Genomic DNA, 24381 nt, shown 5'->3' on the forward strand with positions numbered 1-24381 from the left:
CTGCCCGTCCCTAGGTCGGGATGGGTGCTTCGATGGAGACTGAGCTTCCTGGGAAGCCCGGGCCTGCTGTGAATTATCCCGTCAGAATGTCTTTCTGCTTCTCCCCACCCCCCACCCCTTTCCTTTTCAGTCAGAAGTAGCTGCTCTCCTGCATTTTCCTTGGCACAGTTCTTGCCCTCCTGGAAGCCTGTGAGAAACTTTAGGGTGAGTCAGAACCTGGCTTCAGTGTCAGGTACATTTTTCACTCATTCACCAACCATTTATTGGGCCTGTTAGCCAGTGCCAGGGCAGGGCACCCAGCCATGAATCAGGTCCTGCCCTGGGGGGGTGGGTGCTTCCAGCCTAGGATGGAGCCCCCAGGAGATACCCAGCCCGCTGTGACAAGTGCTGTTGGGAACTCCATCCTGGATTCCTGGCCAGTCACCTGCTCTGGGGGCTGGTGCCCTGGTGCTCTGTGTTCCTACCACACTCTCCAGGCCCTGACGTCTGCCTTAGGGAGCCTGGCTCTGCTGCCCTCGGGCTGCATTGTTCTTGCTCCAATGATCTTTTGCTGCAGAAAACCACTCCAAAGTGTAGAGGTTTACATGGATGGATGAATGGATAAATAGAACGTGGTATACACAGACAATGGAGTGTTTTTCAGCCTTAAAAAGGAAAGAAATTCTGGCACATGTTTCAACATGGATAAACCTTGAAGGCATAATGTTAAGTGAAAAAAGCCAGTCACAAAAGGACAAATTCTGTATGATTCCACTTACAGGAGGTACATAGAATCATCAGATTCACAGAGGCAGAAAACAGAACAGAGGTTGCAAGGGGCTGGGGTGGGGGCATGGGGAGTTAGTGTTTAATGGATACAGAGTTTCAGTTTGGGAAGATGAAAAAGTTCTGCAGATGGATGGTGGCTTCACATCAATGTGACTATACTTACTGCTGCAGAACTGTACACTTAAAAAGGGTTAAAAGGGTAAATTTTATGTTTATGTATATTTTACCACAAAAAGCTGTAGAGGCTTAAAACCACAATTTCATATTCCCTGTCCTGGTTCGTGGATTGACTGGGCTCAGCTGGGCGGTTCTTGCTTAGGGTCTCTCATGTCACTGTGGTCAGATGGTAACTGGGGCCTAGTCACTGAAAGTTCAAGTGGCTGGATGTCCCAGATAGTGCCTCAGTGTGGCCCCTCCATGGCCAGGTTCTTATGTGGTGGCTCTGGGCTCCAGCAAGCAGGAAATGGCAGCTTCTGGGTCAGCTCAGGCCCAGAATTGTCACAGTGTCCCTTCTGCCACATTGTATTGGTTAGAGGAGTAAAAGGCCCACCCCTAGATTCAAATGAGGGGAAATAGAGCCCCCTTCTCAATGCAAGAGGGACAAGGTGACCTTTCAGAAAGAAGGGCATTAGATAGGAGATACTGCTGTGACCATCTTTGGAAAACTTCCAGCCTGAAGCATGGTTGCAGGAGCCCTAAAGTGTTTAAGTAGGAAGGGGTCTTCAGGGAGGCACAGATCTCTGCAGACCCCTTTTGGGGAGAATTCATCTTCAAAGATTGTTAAGAGTTTGAAGGGCCCTTGGAAACCACTTCACAGCAGTGACTTGTTTTTACAGAGCTAGAGAGAAGCAGAGTTGGAAAAAAAACCTCCCAAACACTGGTGTCCTGGCTCCCAGGCAGGGCAGACAGCTGTGGGGACCTCCCACCACAGACCTCTGTGTGCTGTGAGCAGTGGTATGAAGGTCTGGTGGAGAGATGGGTGTGGCAAGAGAGCAGAGCCCAGGGTGGTGTACAGTGGAGGCCACTAGCATCTTAGAGTCTGGGTGAGCCCCTGCTGTGCTGGGCTGGCTCTGTCGGGGCACGTGGGCCTCGCTGGGCAGGGCTATTCAGAGGCACCTGGAGTGCTTTGTGGGGAGGCTGGAAGTTACTCATTTGAATGAGGGCTCAGGGAGGTGGGTGGGAAGGGACAGACTGGAAGTTTGAGATTTGTAGATACTGACAGGTATATATAGAATAGATAAACAAGTTTATACTGTATAGCACAGGGAAATATATACAAGATCTTGTAGTAGCTCACGGTGAAAAAGAATATGAAAATGAATATACGTATATTCATATATGACTGAAAAATTGTGCTGTACACCAGAAATTGACACAACATTGTAAGTAAACTGACTATAACTAAACAAAATTTAAAAAAAAATGAGGGCTCAAAGTCAGAAGGAAGGATGCCACTCTGCCACAGGCTCGAGTGCCCCAGGCTGAGACTTAGACATTCCCAAAGTTGAAATATACACTAGCACCCGTTGCTGAGAATGTCGACAAATCCATTCATTTGCATCCATTTACATGTTTCCAATCAGATTTTGATCTAAGTGCAAAATTCTTCTTCGTGAAGACTTTAATGACCTTCAAAATGTGATTAAATTCACAAATATTTTGTACACGTTCCCTGTGAATTTAGAGACACAAATATTATTTTTGTGTGTGATATCTGCCTTTGAGACTAAGAGCCCAAGTAAATGTTGATCTATACTTGGTTTATATTTAGTACCTTAATGCATGATTATTGTTTTTTATTTTGTTTCTTTTTTTATTGAAGTTTTGTCAGTTTACAGTGTTGCATCCATTTCTGGTGTGCAACATAATGTTTCAGTCATACATATACAGACATATATTCCTTTTTGTGTTCTTTTTCATTATAGGCTACAAGGTATTGAATATAGTTCCCTGTACTCTACTAATGAATGATGTTTTAAATCTTTCCCTATTCTTGGAATTGCTCAAGTTGTTGCACATTTATTTTTCTTTTATTATTATTATTTTCTTATTTTTATTTTTTATTGAAGTATAGTCGTTTTTACAATGTTTTGTCAGTTTTGGTTGCACATTTATACGTGTGAGCATTCACGGAACTCCTGGCAGTGGCGAGAATCGAAGCAAACATGCTTGTGTTCTCCGTAAGTCAGTGCTTCCTGCCTCTGTGTTCCCACTGATGTGGACATTGCTAGGTGAGCTTGGTGGTCAGCAACAGCCTTGGACAGACACAGATAAACCAAAATGCATTTGATTTGGAGAACACACACAGCCCTGATCACCTCTGAGGTCATCTCCGTGGCTTGTGGCCCAGTTTGGGCAGCCAGAGAAGAGAACTGCCATAGCGATGATCAGCGTGCGTATAACTGGATTTGTGTCTTCTCAGTGGAATGGATGAAGTCAGGCAGGAGAAATTCCCTTATGCTGGTGTCAACTGGCACGTGACCCAGATGCACAGAAACATGGCAGAAGGTATGATCACTAATGCCTCAGCTGCTGCCCTGTGTCTCTGCCTGAGCAGATGCCCCCTCCCGAGGAAGCCTCCTGCCCCTGAGCTGGGGCTGTCCTCTCTGACCCTCCCAGTGCACATTAGTGCAGGAGGGTGGGCGTATTCTGCCTGTCATTTGTCGTTTTCTCTTCTCTTTCCTGCCAGGTTATAAACACCTTAGTGTTGTGAATCCAACTTTGTGTGTTTGATGCACAGTGAAGCGAAACAAACCAAAACATCAGAGTTTGGAGTGGAGAAAGGTTTATTGCAAGGGCCATGCAAGGAGAACGGGCAGCTAATGCTCCAAAGACCCAAACTCCTTGATGGGTTTCAAGGAAGCATTTTTAAAGGCCAGGCGAGGAAGGAGAGTTGCACGATGTGTGATCACCTGGTTCACAATTCTCTGACTGGTTGATGGTGAGGTAACAGGGTAGTGTCACAGGGGTTAACATTATCACTTCTCAGGCTCCAGCCGGTCTTGGGGCTGCGTGCTCATGGTTATCAAGTAGTTAACTTCTTCCATGGTGGGGGTGGCAGTTTAGCATCTGTAAAACAACTCAGGAAATGTGCATCACATACAGTTATCCAGGTATTTCAGTCACTAGTGATTTTGTGACTGCCATATGGCTGATTTACTGTTTAAATTGTCACTAGTTCTAGCCCAGTTGCTACTTTTGTCACTACATGTTCACATCCTTTTAATCAGGCTTTTTGACTTGGGGGAGACTAGCTTTTCTACGAAGAGGCAGACAGAAGACATGGGGGGAGGGGTCTGTCTGGGGAAGGCTCCAAAGGGTCCTGCTCGGTTGCATTGGGAGCAGGAATCGGCAGTAATAACAGTCTCTCCTTATGGTCTCCCCCATGCACCTACCATTTTATACACGTTACTTTATTCAGTATGTGCCAGAACCCTGTCTTAGTTCGTTCCGGCTGCCATAACGGCACTACAGACTGGGTGGCGTCAACAACAGAAATGTGTCTCTCACAGCTCCAGAGGCTGGAAGTCCAAGATCGAGGTGTTGGCAGGTTGGGTTTCTCCCTTGCTTATGGATGGCCACCTTCTCTCTGTGTCCTCACATGACTTTTTCATTGTTTGTTCAAATCCCTGTTGTGTGGGTCCTAATTTCTTCTTGAAAAGACCCCATCCAGATTGCCTCAGGGCTAAGCTTAACGGCCTCATTTTAACTTAATCACCTTTGTAAAGGCCCCATCTCCAAACATAGTCATATTCGGAGGTACTGGGGGTTAAGAATGAATTTTGTGGGGATAAAATTCAGCCCCGAACAAACCCTAAATATTAACTATTATTATCCTGTTTCAAACCTGAGGAAACTAAGGCTCAGGGAATTAAAGTAGTTTGCCCCAGTCACACAGGTAGTCAGTGGCAGGACTGGGATTCCAAATCTCCCTAACTTCTAAGCCCTTCTTCACACCTCCCAGATGGCCAGTGACTCACGTCTTGATCATTTCTGTTGTCTGCACGGTGCTTCACCCAGGACCTCGCACTTAGAAGGCACAGTAACCTATTTGCTAAATGACTGAGCAGGGGATGTGTGGGATAAGAATTTGGACCAGAACATTTGGCAGACATTCCCCAAACCCCAGCCTCCAAGGGTCGAGGTCCTGCATCTCTTTTGGCAGATGGTTGCCCTTAATGTCTCATCCGTACTGTTCTGATCTGCAGTCAGCGTGATTAGTGTTGTGGGAAGGAGTCACATTTTAAAGCGTTACATAGCCTTTCTGGGCCATTAAGCTACCGCCTCCTCTCAAAACACTAGAAGCAATTACATGGTAATTAAGATAAATTACTTGACCAATTTTCATAGCAAAGTGGTTGATTTTGGTCCCCCCACCACTAAATATTTAAGTCCAGACAGAGATCCTCTTGATAGTTCTTTAAACTTCCAGGGGACTTTCTGCTTATCTTCAGGAGGTCCTGTGGGCCTGTGGGGAAGGGGAAGAGGAGATTTGCATATTTAAGATGTGTGATCTGAGCCCAGCCCCCTTCAGCTAACTTTATTCCACATCTTTTTCGTGGTTTCCTTTGAGAATTCAGAATCCAAGCCCATGAGCTGCCATCTAATAACCACAGAGCCTCCAACCCCAGCCCGGCTCCACGGGCCCCTGTGGAGATAATGCCCTTGCTCACAAGCACCGTGCTCTTCCCACTGGAGACGCCCTCCTCCGGGGATAGAAATACCAGAAGGCAGCCCTGAAAGCAGGCCTTGTTTGCAGGCCCTCTCCTGCACGAAGGCTCACTTGTCTGCCTCCTTCCCCGGCCAGGGGGTGGGCTGGATTTTTTAGAGAGTGGGAGGCCCTGGGGCACTTTTGTGCTCCCAGATCAGAAGTAGGTAGGGTAATGAAGGGACAGGCTGTTACTCGGGCTGCCAGAAATCAGTCTTTCTGGGAAACAATACAACCTCATAGCTACAGAGACCTGGGATCTGGGAGGAGGCTGTGGGGTAGCCAAGGTACAGAGAGCTGAGCCCAGCCCTGCCCAGGGACCCCAGCATCCGCACTCCACCCCCACCCCATCACCGGTGACCAAATCACTAAATCCAAAGGCCATCTGTCTCTATTGTCCGGCCCTCTGCAGCTCTTCAAAGCTCTGTCAGGACACTCTTTCTGCCTGAGGCAGGGATCCCTGCATCTTCTGGTTTTACCTCGGCCTCTCAGGCATATCTTCCTTTCTCTGTTTCTTTTCCTCTTCCTGTAAAGTGGCTCAGTCCTCAGCTTTGGGCGCCACGTGGCCTCTCCCTTTCTCTCCTGTGTCTGGATCTCACCTCGCGGAGGAAGACTTCCAGTTCTACATGCCTGGCCCCAGTTTTCTCTCTGGGGACTGTCTCGTGTCTCCAGCTCTTTGCTGGGTATTTCCACTTTAGACATACTCGGACCTGACAGACATGTGTAAACCCAGCTCCTCTTCCTGCCCTTCCTGTGTCTCTCTTTTCTAAGTGCCAGACTCGTGCTTTGCCTTGTTTTCTAGATCCCATTTGGTGTCCTGTCAAATCTCCTTTTAAAAATATTCCTTTATTGCCTTCTCTCCTATTCTGATTCTTGCTCAGGGCTGTCAGTGTGGTGTAGTGGAAAGAGCATGAGATTTGGGGGTTCGATTCTGACAGTGCCCTTTTCTGGTTGTGCCACTTCAGGCAAATCACTGAACTGAAGCCTTGATTCACTGTCCACAAAGCAGACACACGCAGGAGGGTGGACACCCTGCTCCCCACACTCAGCTTTCTGACCTCAATATAGAGCAGGATTTCTCAACCGTGGCACTCCTGCTCCGTTGGGCCGGCCGGAGAATTCTCTACTGTGGGGCTGGCCTGTGTATTACAGGGTGTTCCACAGCATCTACTCACTGAATGCCGGTAGCATCCTCCTACCTGCAGTTGTAACGACCGAGAGTGTCTCCAGACACTGCCATCCGTGCCCTGGGGAATTAGATGGCTCTCGTTGAGAACCACCAGTACAGAGTGATGCTCAGTCCTGGACTGTGGGTTATAAGTGTGGTCCCTGGTTTTTAGGTTTTAACCTTACAGTCATCAGCCGTCAGCCATGTGTAGGAGGGAACCAGCATAGATAATATTGGAAGGCATGGACAGGTTTTGCTGTGGTTTAATATTTTACAAATGGTATTTCCTGTCACACAGCTGAACTATAAATGCCACACATGTTTGTGATTAAATATTATGGGCTGCAGAGCATATGTGCTAGTAATACACGCAGTACACGCAGTGGGCACCTCTCCTGCAGCTTAAGCTGAAGGTGTGCTCTGCAAAGGTTTTCACTGCACTTGGAGTTTTGTGTTGTCTTATGATTCTTTTCTGTTTCAAGCTCTTAGTTTTCCCTTTAAAGGGAAACATTCTAGAAGGATATTTTAAACAGTTCCACAGCAAACCTTTGAGAAAATTCTTCATCCATGCATTTTGCACACAGGGCTGTCCCTGCCTTTGGCTCTGTTTCTGGGGTATACATCTCACAATGCAAGGAGGGTAGCTAGATGGCAGACCTCCAGCCACACAAAACAAGAGGGAGGCTTTTTCTTTTTTTTTTTCCAAATGCAGCTCCAGCCCAATTCCACTGTTGCATTTGGAGTCCAGCACTGGGAAGAGTCAGAGAACTCCTTACTTGGGGAGCAGCCAGTGAAACCACACAGAAACTGACATGAAGACATTCTTTCTCTAGATTATGCAGCTTTGCTGTACAGCAAAAAAGTCACAGGCATAAAGGACTGAATTCAGCCCTCTGCAGAGGCGAGGGCGTTGCTGAGGGTCCAGATGTAGTCGTGGGGCTTGAGTAGGAGGGAGCTCAACACTGACACTTGGGGCGGGACTGAGAGTGGGAGGCTACTGCTAGGTGTCAGTGGTGCTTCCCTGAGCTCTGCTGAATACCTCTTCAGCCCCAGTGCTCTCCCAGCACCTGGCAGAGACGGAGAAGCCAGACCCTAGAGGTCACCCAGAGGGTGGTGGTCTCCAAGGTGACATGCTGAAGTGGGGACAGAGTCTGCAGCTGCCAACCACCTGGAATGCCGATTCAACAACCAAATGCCACTAATCTGATTTTGACGATCTGCAGGAAAAGGTAGAACTTCATATTTACTTGATTTAAATGGTTTCTGAAGAAAAGCAAAGGAAAACTGCCAAGAACAACAGAAGTAGACCCTTGAGAATAGAGGGGGGTGGAGATGACATGGAAGGAAGGACAGATGTAGGGAGCTATGCAGAGTTTGGGGAATTAGTGTACCAAGATTGTCATCAGAAGAGAGGGTGGACCTCAATGAATCTGTTGGGCAGCAAGTCTGATAAACTGTTCACAACTAAGGGTGGGATGGCTAGATGATGCAGTCGAGAAGGGACAGAGTAGGGCAGGCTGAGTTAGGAAAGCCACTCTCAGAACTGACCCAAATTGCACCCCGAGCTGTTGTGGTTCTTGAGAACAGCTGTCTCAGAGTATGTCTTCCCCACAGCCTGCTGTCCCGGGGCAGACACCTGAGCTGGTCTTTGTGGAGAAACAAGCTCTTTTCAGGTGAGAACAGTGTCCTCCCGTTTAGAGAGTTCCTGGCTCCAGGAAGTGAAGGCTCCTGCCCTGGAACTTTCTCCTTAGTGAAGGCTGGAGTGGTGACACCAGCCACTCATTGGATCTCTTGGGACTTCTGGGGTGGTGGATACTGTCAAGCAGGGGCTTTGGGATCAGACAGACCTGGTCACAGTTCAGGTCTGCCTCTAACTGGCTAGGTGACTTTAGGCAAGTAGCTTAACCTCTCTGAGCCTTATGTTCCTTTTCTAAAAAAAAATGATGACATTATTATATTGTAATATATAATTATATATTTTATCATATTATCGCATTGACCCCTCATGAGGTTGTAAAGATTAAATGAGATTATACGCATGCAGTCCTTAGCATAGCATGAGCACCTAGTAAGTACTTGATAAATGTTTGTTGGTATGGTTAATTGAACAGAATACCTCCCATTTCTGCCTAACTCTAAAATTCAGTGATTCTGTGAACTGGGGAGGGCAGTATAGAGATCTACTTTATGGAAAACTAAAAAAACCGTTTAAAATGATTCAATCAAAAATGCATTGAGCTGATATTTAGGCAGTGTGGAAAATGCCCTGCTGAGTGAGACATGGCCCCTCCTTGAAAAAGCTTCCCTCTGACTCTCAAAGAATATATGAATTTTTCCTACAATAATCTGAAAAATTATATCCCCATATTCTTTTTGGTGAGACCGTTTTTTCATACCAATGCTTCCTATTCATAAGGCTTATTGTGAGTAATTTGCAGTATGTTTAATAGGTGTTTCTGTTGGTCAAGATTTACTTTGAAAGTAATTTAGAATAAATTCATGACAATCTCCACAGTACCCCTATAAGAATTCCCGTGTGATTTCTTAAGTGGAAGAAAGGGTGGGGTGCAGGAATTGTGTGTGAGCACAGCCTTTCTCATGTTTGCCGTGGCCTGGGGCCCTCCCTTACTGACCCAGCGTTTGGAATGGTGGGGATAATTAATCATTTTAGAGCTTCCGTAAGTATTTGAGGGGTTGTTGAAGTCTTGGTACATCCAAGAGAATGTGCTAGGCTTCTGGATGCCAGCTGTCACATGTGTTGAGGTAAAAGGTTGAAAACCACTGTCTACCTACATCCTTATTATTCCCACGGTGAGTAAGTATGTGTATTTGCTTTTAATTTGTTCTTAAGTTCAATGGATTCTGGTGCTGCTTTGAAAATAGGCAACTGAAAAGAATGTCTAATAGTCTTAAGGGGGAGCACACACACACTCCCCTAGAAACCTTCAAACCTCAGAGGGTGATTTCTGGAAATTTCCACCATAATACATTTTCCTTTTCTGTCTGTGCCTCATTTGGAGTCTTAGTGTCTTGCCCTGTCTCTGAAGTTTATCTGGAATTGTCTTCTAGGAGTTTTAGGATAATCCAGATTGACTGAAAGCAGACCTCTGAATGGATTAGGGCATGTAGGGTGAGGTGGAATCCACAGCTGGGGAAAAAGCCAGGGAGTCGAACCAGAGGAAACTTTGCTTCAGAGGAAGGCAGCTGGGGACCCAGTGCCTGGAGTCCTGGGTTCCCAGCCCTCCACTAACCGGATCCTGACCTTGGGGAAGGTACTCAGAGGCACTCTGGATTGTTATAAAGTTTAAATGAAGTGTTGCCTGTGAAAGGGATGTAGAATCAGGGCCCTCTGGGAAGCATAGATACATGATTAGATCCTACTCCACTTGCAATGCAGGAAAAAAAAAATTACTGAGGCTGAATAGATGTTGTTGCTTGAATACTTTTGATTCCAGTGTCTTCAAGTAGATGAGGTAAAGTTGCAGATGATTAAAAGAAGACACATTTCAGATCTCTTGACTCTGAGCTTGCTTATCCCTCCCTGAGACCCACTGGGCCTTGGAGAGACCAAGGCTCTGAACAGGACATGGTCTCCTTTCCCTGCTGGGGGTGGGGATGGATCAGGAGGGATGGAAAGAGAAGGAAAGTGCTGGATGGAATTGATTCTAGTTGTTGGCTTTGGGACAACACTGGGGTAGGGAATGCTTTGAGACTAAAGTAGAAAGATGAGGTCAGATAGAGAGGGACGAGGCAAAAGAGGTAAGAGAGAAATGGAAATAAGTGTAAAAAGGAATAATTAAGGAAGGCACAACAGGGACAGAGAAGAAAGAGGAGCATAGTGGGAAGCAAATGTGTCCTGGACCACAGGGAGCTGGAGTCTTAGCCGCTCACTCCAGAGCAGCATCTCAGTCCTGCCTATTCGAAAGGGACATAGGTTTGGGATCTTGTTGGGCACGATTCTGTTTGGTTGAATTAAACTTACATTTGCTGAGTGCCTCCCTATGGAAGAGTCTTGCATTGGGTGAAGTGTGTGCTTTGCATGGATTTTGCCTTCAAAATAGATTTTTTTGCAAGGTGTGCTATTTCAAGTTCAAGGTTCACTTTAAAAAGTAATGGGATTGATGGAAATCACTTTTTTTTTTCATAATAAGCAAATACTGTAAGGAAACCACTATCACTGTTCCAAATTTTGAAGCTCCCAGTGGAAAATGGGTAAGGTGAAACGTTTGGTATATATCAGAATAGGATTCAGTCTGAAGCTGAACTGTTTCTTCTCTTGGTCTTCTCTTTTTCTTTCTTTTTAATAAACCCAACTAACGGAAATGTTTACACAACCTCTCACCCTACATGAAGAATTGTTTTGGCTGGATTCCTTCTGAGGAGGGCGGGATGGGATGGATCAGGAAATATTGTTGCTGATTTCCTGCCTCTGAGCCTCCTGGCTGCATCCTGTCAAAACTGCTCTTCCAGCTTCGAAGGGAAAGTGTTTTATGGCAATTCCAGCCCAAGGGCAGTGACAGTCAAATGCCCCCCAGAGAGAGCCAGCCGGCCTGGGCTGCTGCTCCACTGTGTGTATTTGTGCCCCCAGGAATGTGCGGATTTAGCAAATGGCAACACTGAGCGTGCCCTGTCCCCAGTGGAGCCCCAGGCCCTTGCTCTCTCTTTGTGTTGGCTCTTTTCCAGGCTTGAGTGATTGCATTGGTTTAGCCTTCATTATCCACAAGGAGAGGCGAGAAAGCAGACTGGAGGGAGAAAAATATGCCTTTCTCATGGGCTTTCTTCCAGTACATTTTTGAGTTTTCACGTCAGTAGACCTCATGGAGTTTTACTTTCTGTCAGTTTGGAAGTTTGGTCAAGAAGTTTGGTATGCCAGTGGTAACACAAAAGCAATTTCTGCTTTTGAGACAAAAAAATTTCACTTGGATGTCAACCACCACAGAATTATTGTATTGTTGGGAAGGACCTCAGAGATTATTCTGCTCTAATTGCTGAAAGTCCGGAGGGGCTTAGCACGCAGCCTGTGAGGGGCAGCAACCAGCATTTGGATCACCCAGCCCCCAGCTCGTGGCCTCCGATGTCATTAGAAAAACCTCAATAATTTATGTTGTATTAGATCGGGATGAAGCTCTCAAGTTCTGTGTTCAAATTCTGGTTCTTTTCAAGCCTAGATATATATCCAGGAGAAATGATCACACTAAAACTTGTACACAAATGTTCATAGCAGTATTATTCATTAATAGCCAAAAAATAGAAGCAAACCAAGTATCACTCAACTGATGACTGGATAAACAGAATATGGGATATCCTCATGATGAAATACTATTCAGCCACAAAAAAGAATGAAGTTCTGATGCATGCTGCAATGTGGATGAACTTTGAAAATATTGTGCCTAAGTGAAAGAAGCCAGACACAAAAGGCCACATGTTGTAGGTTCTATTTAAATGAAACGTCCAGACTGGGCAAATTCAAAGGAAAAGAAAGTAGATTGCCAGGGCCTGGGGGGTGGTGGGGTGGAGAATGGGGAGTGACTGCTGATAGGTAGAGAGTTTATTTTTAGTTTGAGAAAAATATTCTGGAATTAGATAGTAGTGTTGGTTGCACAACTCTGTGAAAATCACTGAACTAAACATCAGTAAATTGTCATGTTGTGTATATGAATTATATGCCAATAAGGCCATTATTTACAAAACCCTAGCTCTGCCTCTTACCAGCTGGGTGACTTTAGGCAATGACTCTAAACCCGAGTAATCTCAGCTATGAAATGGGAATAACGATATATATCTCCCAGAGTCATTTTGATAAATGAGATCATGAATTTGAAAATGCTTCTAAACTATAAACATCACATATTTTGGGGCTGTCACTGGGTTATAAGCTCATTATAAACTGGCTTTTTACCTTCTCCCCCTGTGTCTTCTATGGCACTAATAAGGTCTAAATCATTCATGACTTTTTGAATTGATTCAAAAGTGTTGCAATTTTTAAAAAATTGTGGTAAAAGAAATAACAAATCTTTAACACATTTAAAATCCTCTAAACGAAATTTTAAGTGCACAGGACAGTACTGTTAACTACACGCACGTTGTTGTACAACAGATCTCTACAACTTTTTAGTCTTGCGTGACTTAAACTCTGTACCCATTGAACTGCAACACCCCTTTTCCCTCTCCCCGGAGCCCCTGGTAACCACCATTCTGCCTTCTGCTTTTGTGAATTTGGCTAATTTGGATACCTCATGTAGGAGCGATCATATAGTTATTTATCTCTTTGTGACTGGCCTATGTCACTTAACATAGTGTCCTTAAGTCTCATCCATGACCTATGTGGCATGAATCAGATTTTCCCTTCTTTTTAAGGCTGAATAATATTCCATTGTATGTATATATCACATTTTCTTTATTCATTCATTGGACAAATGACATTTAGTTTGTTTTCACCTTGTGGCTATTGTGAATGATGCTGCAGTGAACATGAGAGTGCAAATATCTCTTTGAGATCCTGTTTTCAATTCTTTTGAATAAATACCCAGAAGATTGCTGGATGATGTGGTAATTCTATTTAAAAAATTTTGAGGAATCTCTATACTGTTTTGCATTTTACATTCCTACCAGCAGTGCACAAGGATTCCAATTTCTCTACATCCTTGCCAACCCTTGTTATTTTTTTGGTGTTTTGTATGTGGGCTTTCTGTTTATTCTTTGTTGTTGTTTTGGTGATTGCTTTCCTAACAAGAGGATGGTGATAGTCTCATTGTGGTTTTGATTTGTCTCTTCCTGGTGATTAGTGAAATTGGGTACCTTTTATATGCCTGTTGTTCATTTACATGACTTCTTTGAAAAAAATCAATGAAACTAAGAGTTGGTTTTTTGAAAAGATCAACAAAATTGACAAACTTTTAGGTAGATTGAGAAAAAAAGAAAATAGGAAGAAATGTAGGTGTTTACTACTATAAATTCCCCTCTTAATACTACTTTTGCTGCATCCCATGAGTTTTGGCATGTTGTGTTTTCATTTTTGTTTTTCTCGAGATATTTTCTAGTTTCCTTTTTGATTTCTTCTTTGACCCATTGGTTGTTCAAGAGTGTATTGCTTAATTTCTGTATGTTTGTGAATTTTCCAGTTTTTCTTCTGCTATTGATTTCCAGTTTCATTCTAGTGTGGTTGGAAAATATGCTTGATTTGATTTCAACCTTCTTAAATTTGTTGAGACTTTTTTGTGACCTAACATGTGATCTGTCTTGGGGAATGTTCTGTGTGTGCATGAGAAGAATGTGTATTCTAATGCTGTTGTGTGAAACATTTTGTATGTCTGGTGGGTCCGTTTGGTCTATAGTGTTGTTCAAGTCCTCTGTGTCCTTATTGATCTTCTATCTGGATGTTTTAGTCATTGTAGAAATTGGGGTATTGAAATCTCCTATTGCTGTGTTGCTTTCTTTTTCTCCCTTCAGTTTTTTAATGTTTGCTTCATATATTTGGATGCTTTGATGTTGAACTTATATATACTTGTAATTGTAATATGTTCCTGGTAAATTAATCCTCTTACAACAGCTTTTGACTTAAAGTCTATTTTGTCCTATATTAATGTGGTCACCCTGCTCTCTTTTGGTTTCCATTTACACAGAATATCTTTTCCATCTTTTCACTTTTAGCCTATGTGTATCCTTAGATCTAAAATGGGCCTCTTATAAACAGTATATGACTAGATCTTGTTTTGGTTTTTTTTTTTTAATCCATTTAGCCATCAAAGGTGTTACAGTTTTTAAGCATTTCTTTGAACCAAATTAATCTATAAATCTGGACGTTTTTAAATCCAAGTATTTCTCAGAACAATTAAAAGACCTCCAGTAACTTGAATTTTCCCCCCTCATTTTATATTCTTATTTTCTCTCTCTCCTTTAATAGAGACAACGTATCTGATTCATTGACAAGACCACAATCTGATCCCAAAGATGTGCTCCACAAACCCCGGCAACTGGGTCACATTTGATGATGACCCCACTTTTCAGTCTTCTCAAAAGTCAAAGAATTTCCCTCTGGAGAATCAAGGCATCTGTAGGCCGAATGGACTTAAGCTGAACCTTTCTGGTCCTAAGGAGTTTCCTAGTGGATCTTCCTCCACCAACAGTACCCCTCTTTCCTCTCCCATCATAGACTTCTACTTCAGTCCAGGACCTCCAAGTAACTCTCCTCTTTCTACACCTACCAAAGACTTCCCAGGTATTCCTGGCATTCCCAAAGCAGGGACTCATGTGCTTTATCCAATTCCGGAGTCATCTTCAAACAGTCCGCTTATACCAGGAGCAGGTTCTTCCTTATTGCCCACAAAACCAGCCTGTTTATCCCATGCTTCCTTGGCCAGTGACCACTCATGTATACAGCCAGCTCCCAAAGTGGGTCTTCCAGATGAAATGAGCCCTCACCAGGCTGAAAGCCTAGGGTTCCAAAGTGATACTCCCAAGTTTCAGTATTTTCGGGAGGACTGTGCCTTTTCAAGTCCATTTTGGAAAGATGAAGGCAGTGCTTCCCAGCTCACCTTTGACCCTCCAGGAAGCAGAAAGATGTTTCCATCAAGAGACAAAGAGATGCCTATTGATCAAAAAAGCTTAAATCAATGTTCACTCAGCTACATCTGTGAGAAACTTGAACATCTCCAATCAACTGAGAACCAAGACTTACTTGGAAATTTGTCTCTGCAGTGTCTGTACCCTGAAGACACCTCTTCCTTTGTCCCCCATATGCTCTTCAGGAGTCAGCCAAAGCCTGGATGGTCTTTCATGTTGAGAATTCCTGAGAAGAAGAACATGATGTCTTCCCGTCAGTGGGGGCCAATTTTTCTAAAAGTGTTACCTGGAGGAATTTTGCAAATGTATTATGAGAAAGGATTAGAAAAACCATTTAAGGAGTTACAGCTTGATCCATACTGCAGGCTTTCTGAACCCAAAGTTGAGAACTTCAGTGTGGCAGGAAAGATCCATACTGTGAAGATTGAACATGTGTCTTACACAGAAAGAAGGAAATACCATTCTAAGACAGAAGTAGTTCATGAACCAGACGTAGAACAGATGCTGAAGTTGGGGTCCACCGAGTACCATGACTTCCTCGATTTTCTGACTACTGTGGAGGAGGAACTGATGAAACTGCCAGCTGTTTCAAAACCAAAGAAGAACTATGAGGAGCAAGAAATTTGCCTGGAAATTGTGGACAACTTTTGGGGTAAAATCACTAAAGAAGAAGGAAAATTGGTGGAAAGTGCTGTGATCACTCAGATCTGTTGCCTCTGCTTTGTGAATGGGAACGCAGAATGCTTTTTAACCTTGAATGACCTGGAGCTGCAGAAGCGAAATGAACGCTATTTTGAAAAAGACCCAGAAAAGAAGGGGATTGATATTCTTGACTATCATTTTCATAAGTGTGTGAAAGCACAAGAATTTGAGCAATCAAGAATCATTAAGTTTGTACCTCTGGATGCCTGCCGGTTTGAGCTGATGCGTTTCAAGACTTTGTACAACGGGGAAGATCTTCCCTTTTCCCTGAAGTCAGTTGTGGTTGTCCAGGGGGCGTACGTGGAGCTTCAGGCATTTGTCAACATGACCCCATCCCATGCCAGCTCCTTGAGGTCCTGTGACAACATAATGATACACTTTCCTGTCCCGTCACAGTGGATCAAGGCTCTCTGGACCATGAACCTCCAGAGGCAGAAGTCCCTGAAAGCCAAAATGAACCGCCGGGCATGTCTGGGGAATTTACACGAACCTGAATCTGAACCCATCATACAGGTCACTGTGGGATCAGCAAAATATGAGAGTGCCTACCGGGCCGTGGTATGGAAGATAGACCGGCTTCCTGATAAAAATTCAAGTAAATATTCCATACTCCAAGCTGATTTTCCTGTGAAATTGCTTGAATGTTTTCACCCTCCTCCTTGGGTTGAAACCAGGCTGAGACAGATGGTAACTTCAGTCAGCTGAGGCCATGCTTGCATGGCTGGGTGGGAGATGGCACATTTAGTCAAACAGCTGGTTCATTTGTCCCCTTATGCCTAGCTGTACCAGATAGATTTAACCTAATTTCTTTATAATTTCTTAAGATATAATATATATCTTAAGAAATAAGATATATATAATATCTTAAGAAATACTATCTGAGGCTAGGATTTTGTTATGGATGGTGGCACCATCTAGTTGGACTTTTTTTTTTTAATTGAAGTATAGTCTATTTACAATGCTATGTTAATTTCTAATGTATGACACAGTGATTCATTTATATCTATATAGATCTATGTATCTTATATCTATCTATATATCTATATAGATATTTTCCTTTTCATATTCTTTTTCATTATAGGCTATTATAAGGTATTGAATATAGTTCCCTGTGCTATACAATAGAACCTTGTTGTTTATCTATTTTATATATAGTAGTTAGTACCTGCAAGTCCCAAACTCCCAGTTTATCCCTCCCCACCCTCCCTTGCCACCCCGGTAACCGTAAGTTTGTTTTCTATGCCTGTGAGTCTGTCTCTGTTTTGTAAATACATTCGTTTGTTTGTGTCCCTTTTTTTTCTTTTTTAATATTTCACATACAAGTGATATCATATGGTATTTTTCTTTCTCTTTCTGGCTTGCTTCACTTAGTATGATGATCTCCAGGTCCATCCATTTTGCTGCAAATGGCATTATTTTATTCATTTTTATAGAGTAAAATTTCATTGCATATATATACACAGCTTCTTTATCCAGTCATATGTTGATGGACATTAGGTTGTTTCCATGTCTTGGCTATTGCAAATAGTGCTGTTATGAACACTGGGGTGCATATATCTTTTTGAATTAGAGTTTCCTCTGGATATATGCCTAGGAGTGAGATTGCTGGATCATAGGTTAAATCTTTTTTCAATTTTTTAAGGAATCTCTATACTGTTCTCCACAGTGGCTGCACCAAACTACATTCCCACCAGTAGTGTAGGAAGGTTTCCTTTTCTTTGTTGGACTTCTTGACATCAACCATCAACTTCAAATATTAAAATTATTGTTTTACAGAGCTTAGCTTCCCTAATTAACCTTTTAAGATCTGCCATCCATGAATATAACTCAACTTTTTTGTAATTCTCAGCTGGGACCACTTCCTCCTTAGTTTTGTTCCCTGCTCTTCAAAATAAGACTGCCTTAGAAGTTAACTTGGGTAGAAATGAAAGGCAGTCTTATCTCTGTGCTGGGTGCTTGGGAGATACAGATACAAACATGATCCCTCCTCTCCAGAAACCGAAGTCTAGCGGATGAGGCAGAGCTGGAAGCTGCTATCCAGATGCGCTGTGGAAATGTGCTCTATTCTAGTCCAGGCAGATACAGACACCTCTAGTAGGGATCCCAGAGAAGGGAGTGGTAAACTGCAGGGGCTGCTAGGGAAGGCTCTGCTGGAGACACGATGGTTGAGCTTGGCATGGGAACATCAGGTGGGAATCCATCAAGGATAGAAACAGCAGAAACACAGGCTCGCCAATGAGGAGTCTTCCCTGAGTCTGGGGACTGAGAGGGTAGCTGGAGAAGAAAGCAGGGTGGGAAGAGTGCTGTGCACCATGCTGTTGGGGGGAGGTTGTCAGCAGGACCTCGGGAGTGTTTTCAGGAACGACTGTGAGAATCATACCTTGTTTTAGAAAGTCAGGTGTACGGTTCGGAGGAGAGATTCGGGGATAGATGGCAGATAGACGGAGAGGGGCTGGTGGGAGAGGGGAGAGGCTGAGCAAGGCGGGAGGCCGTGGGAGCACCGAGACAGAGTGAGGGGTCGGGGAGCAAATTCAGAAGAGGTGACCCTGGGACCATGACAGGTGGTCCGCGGGCCTAGGGGAAAGAGAGCAGGTGGGAGGAGTTAGGATCTCTGGCTTTGATGAATAGGTGGGTGATGGTGCTTTTAGCTGAGATAGCCTGGGATTCTTTCATCACTCCTTTTAAATCTGTTTCTCAGCCCTGGCTGCGTGTTAGTCTTTAGAAGCATGAGAGCTTTCATATTTAAAATACCCATATTTAGGCCCCATCCTTGCCGGGTCAGACTCTGGGGTGAGGCCCTGGTGTTGGTGCTTCTGAAAGGCTCTCCCATGTGGCCAGGGTTGAGAACCACCACCTGGTACCTCTCCTGGGAAACCTGTCGTTGCCTCCTAGGCATCACTGCTCCCTGCTCTGTGTTTCCCTGTGTCTTCTAGAGCAGCACTGAGCTCCCTGAGAGCAGTTACAAGAACGGGCATTCCCAGAGAGGCCGGCTGGACTTGGTCTTGGCCTTTGGGAATTCTTTCGAAAGACTGTCAGAGCACCAGGCTCACACAGAATGATGTTTTACAAGCATTCCAGCCAATTACACGGTGAGAGTTCACTGAACAAATCCTTTGGGATCAAAGCTGCTTTGTTCAGATCAGGTCTGTGCACCAAGAGGAAGCCCAGGGAAAAGAAAGGCAATGAGGCTGTGTGTGGTGGAGTCTGGGGGGCAGGAGGCCGCTCTAAGCTGGGCTGGGGCTGGATGCTTCTGGGATCACGTTGCCCTGTCACTGACGCGTCTCTATGGTAGGAGTGTGGGAGGGTAGTGCCAAGAGAGGCTGCTTGGCAGTTTGCTTCTTGAGGAGAAGCATAGAAAGAGGAAGATAAGGCAGAGAGGAAACCTTTGTCCCAAGGCAGTGCTTCTCAGACTTTTGTGTACATATGAATCACCTTGTTAAAGTGTAGACTCTGATTCAGCAGGTGGGGCTCCCCCATACTGTGTTTCCCACGCACGTTCCAGTGATGCCAATGCGACGGGTCCCCGGACCTCACTAGAGGAGCAGGGATTTAGAATGCATCTCTGTGTTTCTATATGATTTTAAAATCACCTGAGTGTTTAGAGAGCAGAGGATTTTAAAAGAGTGTCTTTAAAATGTTACCCTTTGAAGCTACTTTCTGAAAAACCTGCACTGTAAGAAAAAAACATTAAAAAGGGAAACTAAAAAATGTATATTTTAAATTAGTGCATATATGAAGTATATGCACTAATTTAAAAAAATTTTAAAAGCCTCTTCTGGGGATTTATGAGATCAGGATTGACCTTTCCTTTTGATACAGTCACATATATGTGATTGTCGGGGAGGTGGGGAGGGATGCTGGCTCCTTATCTCTTCTACCAGCACGTCAATGCTTAATATTCCTTTATCGGTGAGCAAGTCTTGCATTTTATAACAGAGTTTGGCCTCTGGCAGGTAGCTCAAATAATTCATTCAGACTAAGGTGTGAAGGACAACAGAGGACCTTTCTTGAGCACAGGGTTTGCTGGGGATGGGAAAGAGGAGGAGGGGGAGGGAGAAGAGAATGAGGACAAATGAGAACACTGGTTACCAGCTGTAGAGGCTGCATGCAGTAGCATAGAATTAGAAAGGGAAGTGAGAATGGTGGAGGGTCAGTTAACAAATGTATCTATCTCCATTTTCACAATTTTACCAATTTTTAAATATCACTTGCCTTTACCTTTTCTCTTTGCTGGCTCCACTTGTGTCATTCTCCTGCCATTCACTCCCTCCAGCTCTCAACAGTTCAGTTTCAGTTGTGAAATATTTGGGTTCAGGAGGGACCAGATATCTACTAGCCATAAATAGAATAGATTTTGTGATTTGCTTTCCTGGTCCTAAGGAAGTGATGATAGAATAATTACCAAAGTCCAAGAGTGCCCCCTGGTGATCTGTACTGAAATAAACAAACATGATTTTCCTCTATCTTTTATTCATTTACTCGGAAATTCCACAAATGTCTTTTGAGCCCCAAATGTGCCAGACAGACCCTGTACTAAGGACAGACATGATACTTCTCTTCATGATATCAGAGTACAAAGGGAGTGTGAGTTATTAAACGTTGTACAGTAGGGTTAGAGTTTTTAAAACCAGGAAAAATATGCCAGAAAACTTGAAAGGAAAAATGTTCTTTATCTTTTACCGGGTTTTTAGAAAAGTGGGTACAAAGGTTTTGTTTTTGACATTTTGTCTTCACCTTGGGTAATTTTCCCTACAAAAGTTCCAAAAGAGGTTTTCTTTAAAATGTGAATATCAAATTAGATCCTCTCCAATGTTATTTTGAGCTCTGCGAGTATAGACGTCACAGTCCCTTCATTAGCCAAAACTAAGACAACTAAATAATAATAACACTGGACTCATCACGGAAGAGCACCTTGCACTTCTGTCTGTACCACTACAGAATGCTAAGTCTCTCGTGCTCCGCGTGGGCCAGCTGGCTTGTTTAATCCTCACAACAGTCTTATAAAGTTCATGCTATTATTATCATCATCATCATCACCTCCATTTTTAGATGGGGAAACTGAGGCTCAGAGACATCAAATAACTTGCTTAGGATCACACACGTTTTAAGTAGCAGAGCTGGCACCTGACCCTGGGCAATCTGAGTCCAGTGTTCATGTGCTTTAACCGCTGTGCCATAAAGGACTGAGGAGTGCCTGAATTAAGTTTAAATAAACTTGCTGTATCTTGCAGACAGAGGCTAGTAAGGGTAACGGATTGTGTTATCTCCGCTGGGTCTGTGTCTGTGTGAATAAAGTTATCACTTGGCTGCGGTGATCTGGGTAGCTGAGAGCACCTCCAAGGCCATTGGTGTCTGGCCCTACAAGTCGGTGGTGGAGATGGCTAATGAGCATCTGTTGGTTAATTGACTGATGGCTTCTCAAGGCCTTTTACAGCCTTAGAATTCTATTAGTCTCTCTGCAAGGAACAGGTTGTAAGGAATGAGAGGCAATTTATCTTTTAAGAATTAAGTGAAATCCTTTAAACTCTTGTTTTTGTGCCTAAAGCTATATTCTGATGGAAATATTCTTTCTTGAGTTATGTCAGGGGTACAGTAATTTAATCTGGCTTTTGAAATTATTATCATCTCATACATTTATTTAAGAAAAGATAGCTGAATGGAATATATAGATGCTGTGGACAATGCATCAGAATTATGGAACATTTATAGAGTTCCTGCAGAGGTTACACTGAAAATATTTTTGCTCCATTGTAACACACACATAAACACACACACACACACACACACACACACACACACACACACACACACACACATGTTACATGACCCCTCTTAAAATTTTTGTGTATATATGATATCCCTAGGTCTGGCACAGAGCCTGACCTGGCATAGAGTAGATGCTCAATACATGGCAAGTTGAATTAAGGGAAAATAAATATTAGATTGAAACATCGAAAGCCTTTTTGCCCATCTCCACACTGTACATCTGTTCCAGTTAGAGCTTTAAGGAGGGTGAGCGGGAATGAATGCACTGAAAGATAATCTGTTCTACTAAAAAAGTATTTTTGGCCTAGAATATTTTCTGAAATGTAAAAAAAAATTATTAAGTTTAACTTTTAAAAACTCAGAATTTTTGATAATGTGACCTAATTTAGTCTGAAATTTACCTTTGCATTATCTATCAATAAATAGAGTGGTAAGAAAATGAATAAATTAAGAATTATTGTAAGATCTTATCTACTTAAGAGAAAGTTTTTCTTACAGATTCCATGCACGTTGTAGCCAAATAATGATGCTTAATGTAAATATTACTCATCTTTTAATTAAAAAAAGCTTAGTATACAATTCTGAATTTTTCTTGTCACTGCATTGTTGGTCATTGTTTTATTGGATAATTAAGTGCAATATTAAACTTTCTTTTTTTTTTTTAAAGCTAGTACTTTAAAAATGCAGGCAGGTTTCCCCCTAGTTCGTGCAAAATTGTGAATTTTGAGGTATGCCATGTAAGTGGAATTCACACTGCTGTAATTATAATGGAATTGCTTATGAACGAGAGGGATGCAGGCCTCCTTAGTTCAAGAGGATTGTTCAATGGCCATTGAAATACTTTGATTGACATTCAGTTTTCTTTCTCTAAGGTCCTGATCATCCCCACTGTTTGTCATACAAACTAGAACTTGGATCAGACCAAGAAATTCCCTCTGATTGGTATCCATTTGCTACTGTTCAGTTTGGGGTCCTCGACACCTGTGCCTCCCAGACAGAGGTCCGGTCTATGGGGGTGGAAAGTGATGTCCAGCCACAGAAACACATTCATCAGCGAGCTTGCTACAATGTCCAGGTACATCCCAAAGTCCTTGGGTTCAAGTTGGGGGCTTCCAAAACTATGACCTGATTTGTCTTTAAGTACTTGCTTTGCCCTGTTAAGTGACCATGTATGTATATGTGTGTATGCGTGTACCTGACCTAGGAAAGAGCCCAGCTGTGGAAACTGGATGATTGCCAGTGAGCCTAGTTCTTCCTCTCAGTTCTCGAGAAGATCAGGAGACTGAGCGCACAGTGCCATGTTCTTAACTCAGCTCTCAATGAAAAACAGGGCATTAAAAATAAACTCACATTTCAGAAGCATGTTTATAATAACAATTTTGTTAGAATGGCATTTCCCAACATGTGTTCTGTGGAACATGTGTCCCATATAATGATCCAAGAAAAAAAAATAAGTTGGGGAATTTCATATACTAAATTAATGGTAATGAAGGCTCTGAGAAATCCTGCAATAAAGAAACTTGTTAAACTTGGCTTAGTTTCTCCCAACTCATTGATTATGGAATCTTGTTTCCATGGGCACGTGCATGTAAAACACCTATCAATATCTTCTGCAGTAGTATTCTGGGGAGCACCCTTTGGGAAATGCTGAATTACTCTATGTTCACCATCAGCTCTTCCACATTCTTGCACCAGATGAATTAAAGAGTGCCATACACTTGCACTTGCTTTTCCTTCTCTGCAAAGTTAGTAGATACAGAGATGACCTCTGCCACATATTTCCCATAGTATCTTCAAATGGTGTGATTACATAAGACATCATTAACACGAACTGGTGGTTCCATAATATAGGAATATAAGTCTGGATTTTTCTCTGTTTTGGACTGTTTAGAAGCCTATATGTTTGGATCCACTGATTTTTTTTCTACTGGGAAAATTAATGGCGAGTGGGTGGTGTTCTGTGCATCTCCTTTGGAACTGAGTGACTTATTCCTTCAGCATCTGGGAATTGTCCTGGATGAAGAAAGCTATCATGTTCCTATCACGCCCCTTCCTGGGGCAGCCTGTGTCCAGTGACTGGTGGATCAGGAGTTTAAGATACTTTGCCTCTTGGGATGGGGGTGTATTTAAAAGTGCTGCGTGGTAGGAGATGGGCACCCTACGGGTCTCCATGCACATTCTGGCCCTCACCAGAAAAAGGGGTTCCTTTTTCTCAAAGCTTCAACCATCTGTGTATCAGGGGATCATAGGAGCATTTTATTATTGATCACAGTCATTATTATTGCTACTGCATTACTATTTTTATTAAACCTTCCTCTCCTGATGAGAAAGGGGCAAATTAAGTATTTATCTTCTCAAATACCATATTCTTGTGGAGGGATCAACCCTGATGCTCTGTGAGACAGTAAGAAACCAATAAAGACAACTTTGTAAGCCAACAAAACAAAACAAAACAAAAATTTAAAAACCTTGGAATAACCCTGCAGGGCCACCCTGGCTTCAGCCCTCCCTGGGGATCAGTTGCAGCCCTTATTGTGGCTGTCCTGCAGCCCTAACTTCTCTCTCTTCCTGTTCTGCTCCCTTCCCTCCCCTCCCCGTCAGGTGTTGGCCCCAACAGCACTCCCCAGTAACCTTCCTGCATACCAGTCTCCATCTCAGCGTCTGCTTCTGGGGAACCTGACCTGTAACACTAGGTATATGAGTATTA

At 43.4% G+C, this 24381-nt stretch overlaps 1 protein-coding gene across 3 annotated transcripts in view; it reads left to right on the forward strand.

The window, feature by feature from the left end:
• The window catches only part of LOC102514472 (stonin-1), a 49979-nt gene that overhangs the window by 17221 nt on the left and 8377 nt on the right, over window positions 1-24381 (forward strand). The window contains exons 1-4 of one of the 3 annotated variants that reach the window (XM_032497484.1): window positions 7706-7873; window positions 8259-8317; window positions 14548-16503; window positions 22547-22749. In XM_032497484.1, coding sequence (XP_032353375.1) covers window positions 14595-16503; window positions 22547-22749 — 2112 coding nt within the window. In that variant the 5' untranslated portion in view covers window positions 7706-7873; window positions 8259-8317; window positions 14548-14594. Of the gene's footprint in view, window positions 1-7705; window positions 7874-8258; window positions 8318-14547; window positions 16504-22546; window positions 22750-24381 lie in introns of those variants that run through there. The other 2 variants (XM_032497485.1, XM_006185782.3) reach the window with 2 other exon arrangements.

This window comes from Camelus ferus, chromosome 15 (genome assembly GCF_009834535.1).
Source record: "Camelus ferus isolate YT-003-E chromosome 15, BCGSAC_Cfer_1.0, whole genome shotgun sequence".
Classification (NCBI taxonomy): domain Eukaryota; kingdom Metazoa; phylum Chordata; class Mammalia; order Artiodactyla; family Camelidae; genus Camelus; species Camelus ferus.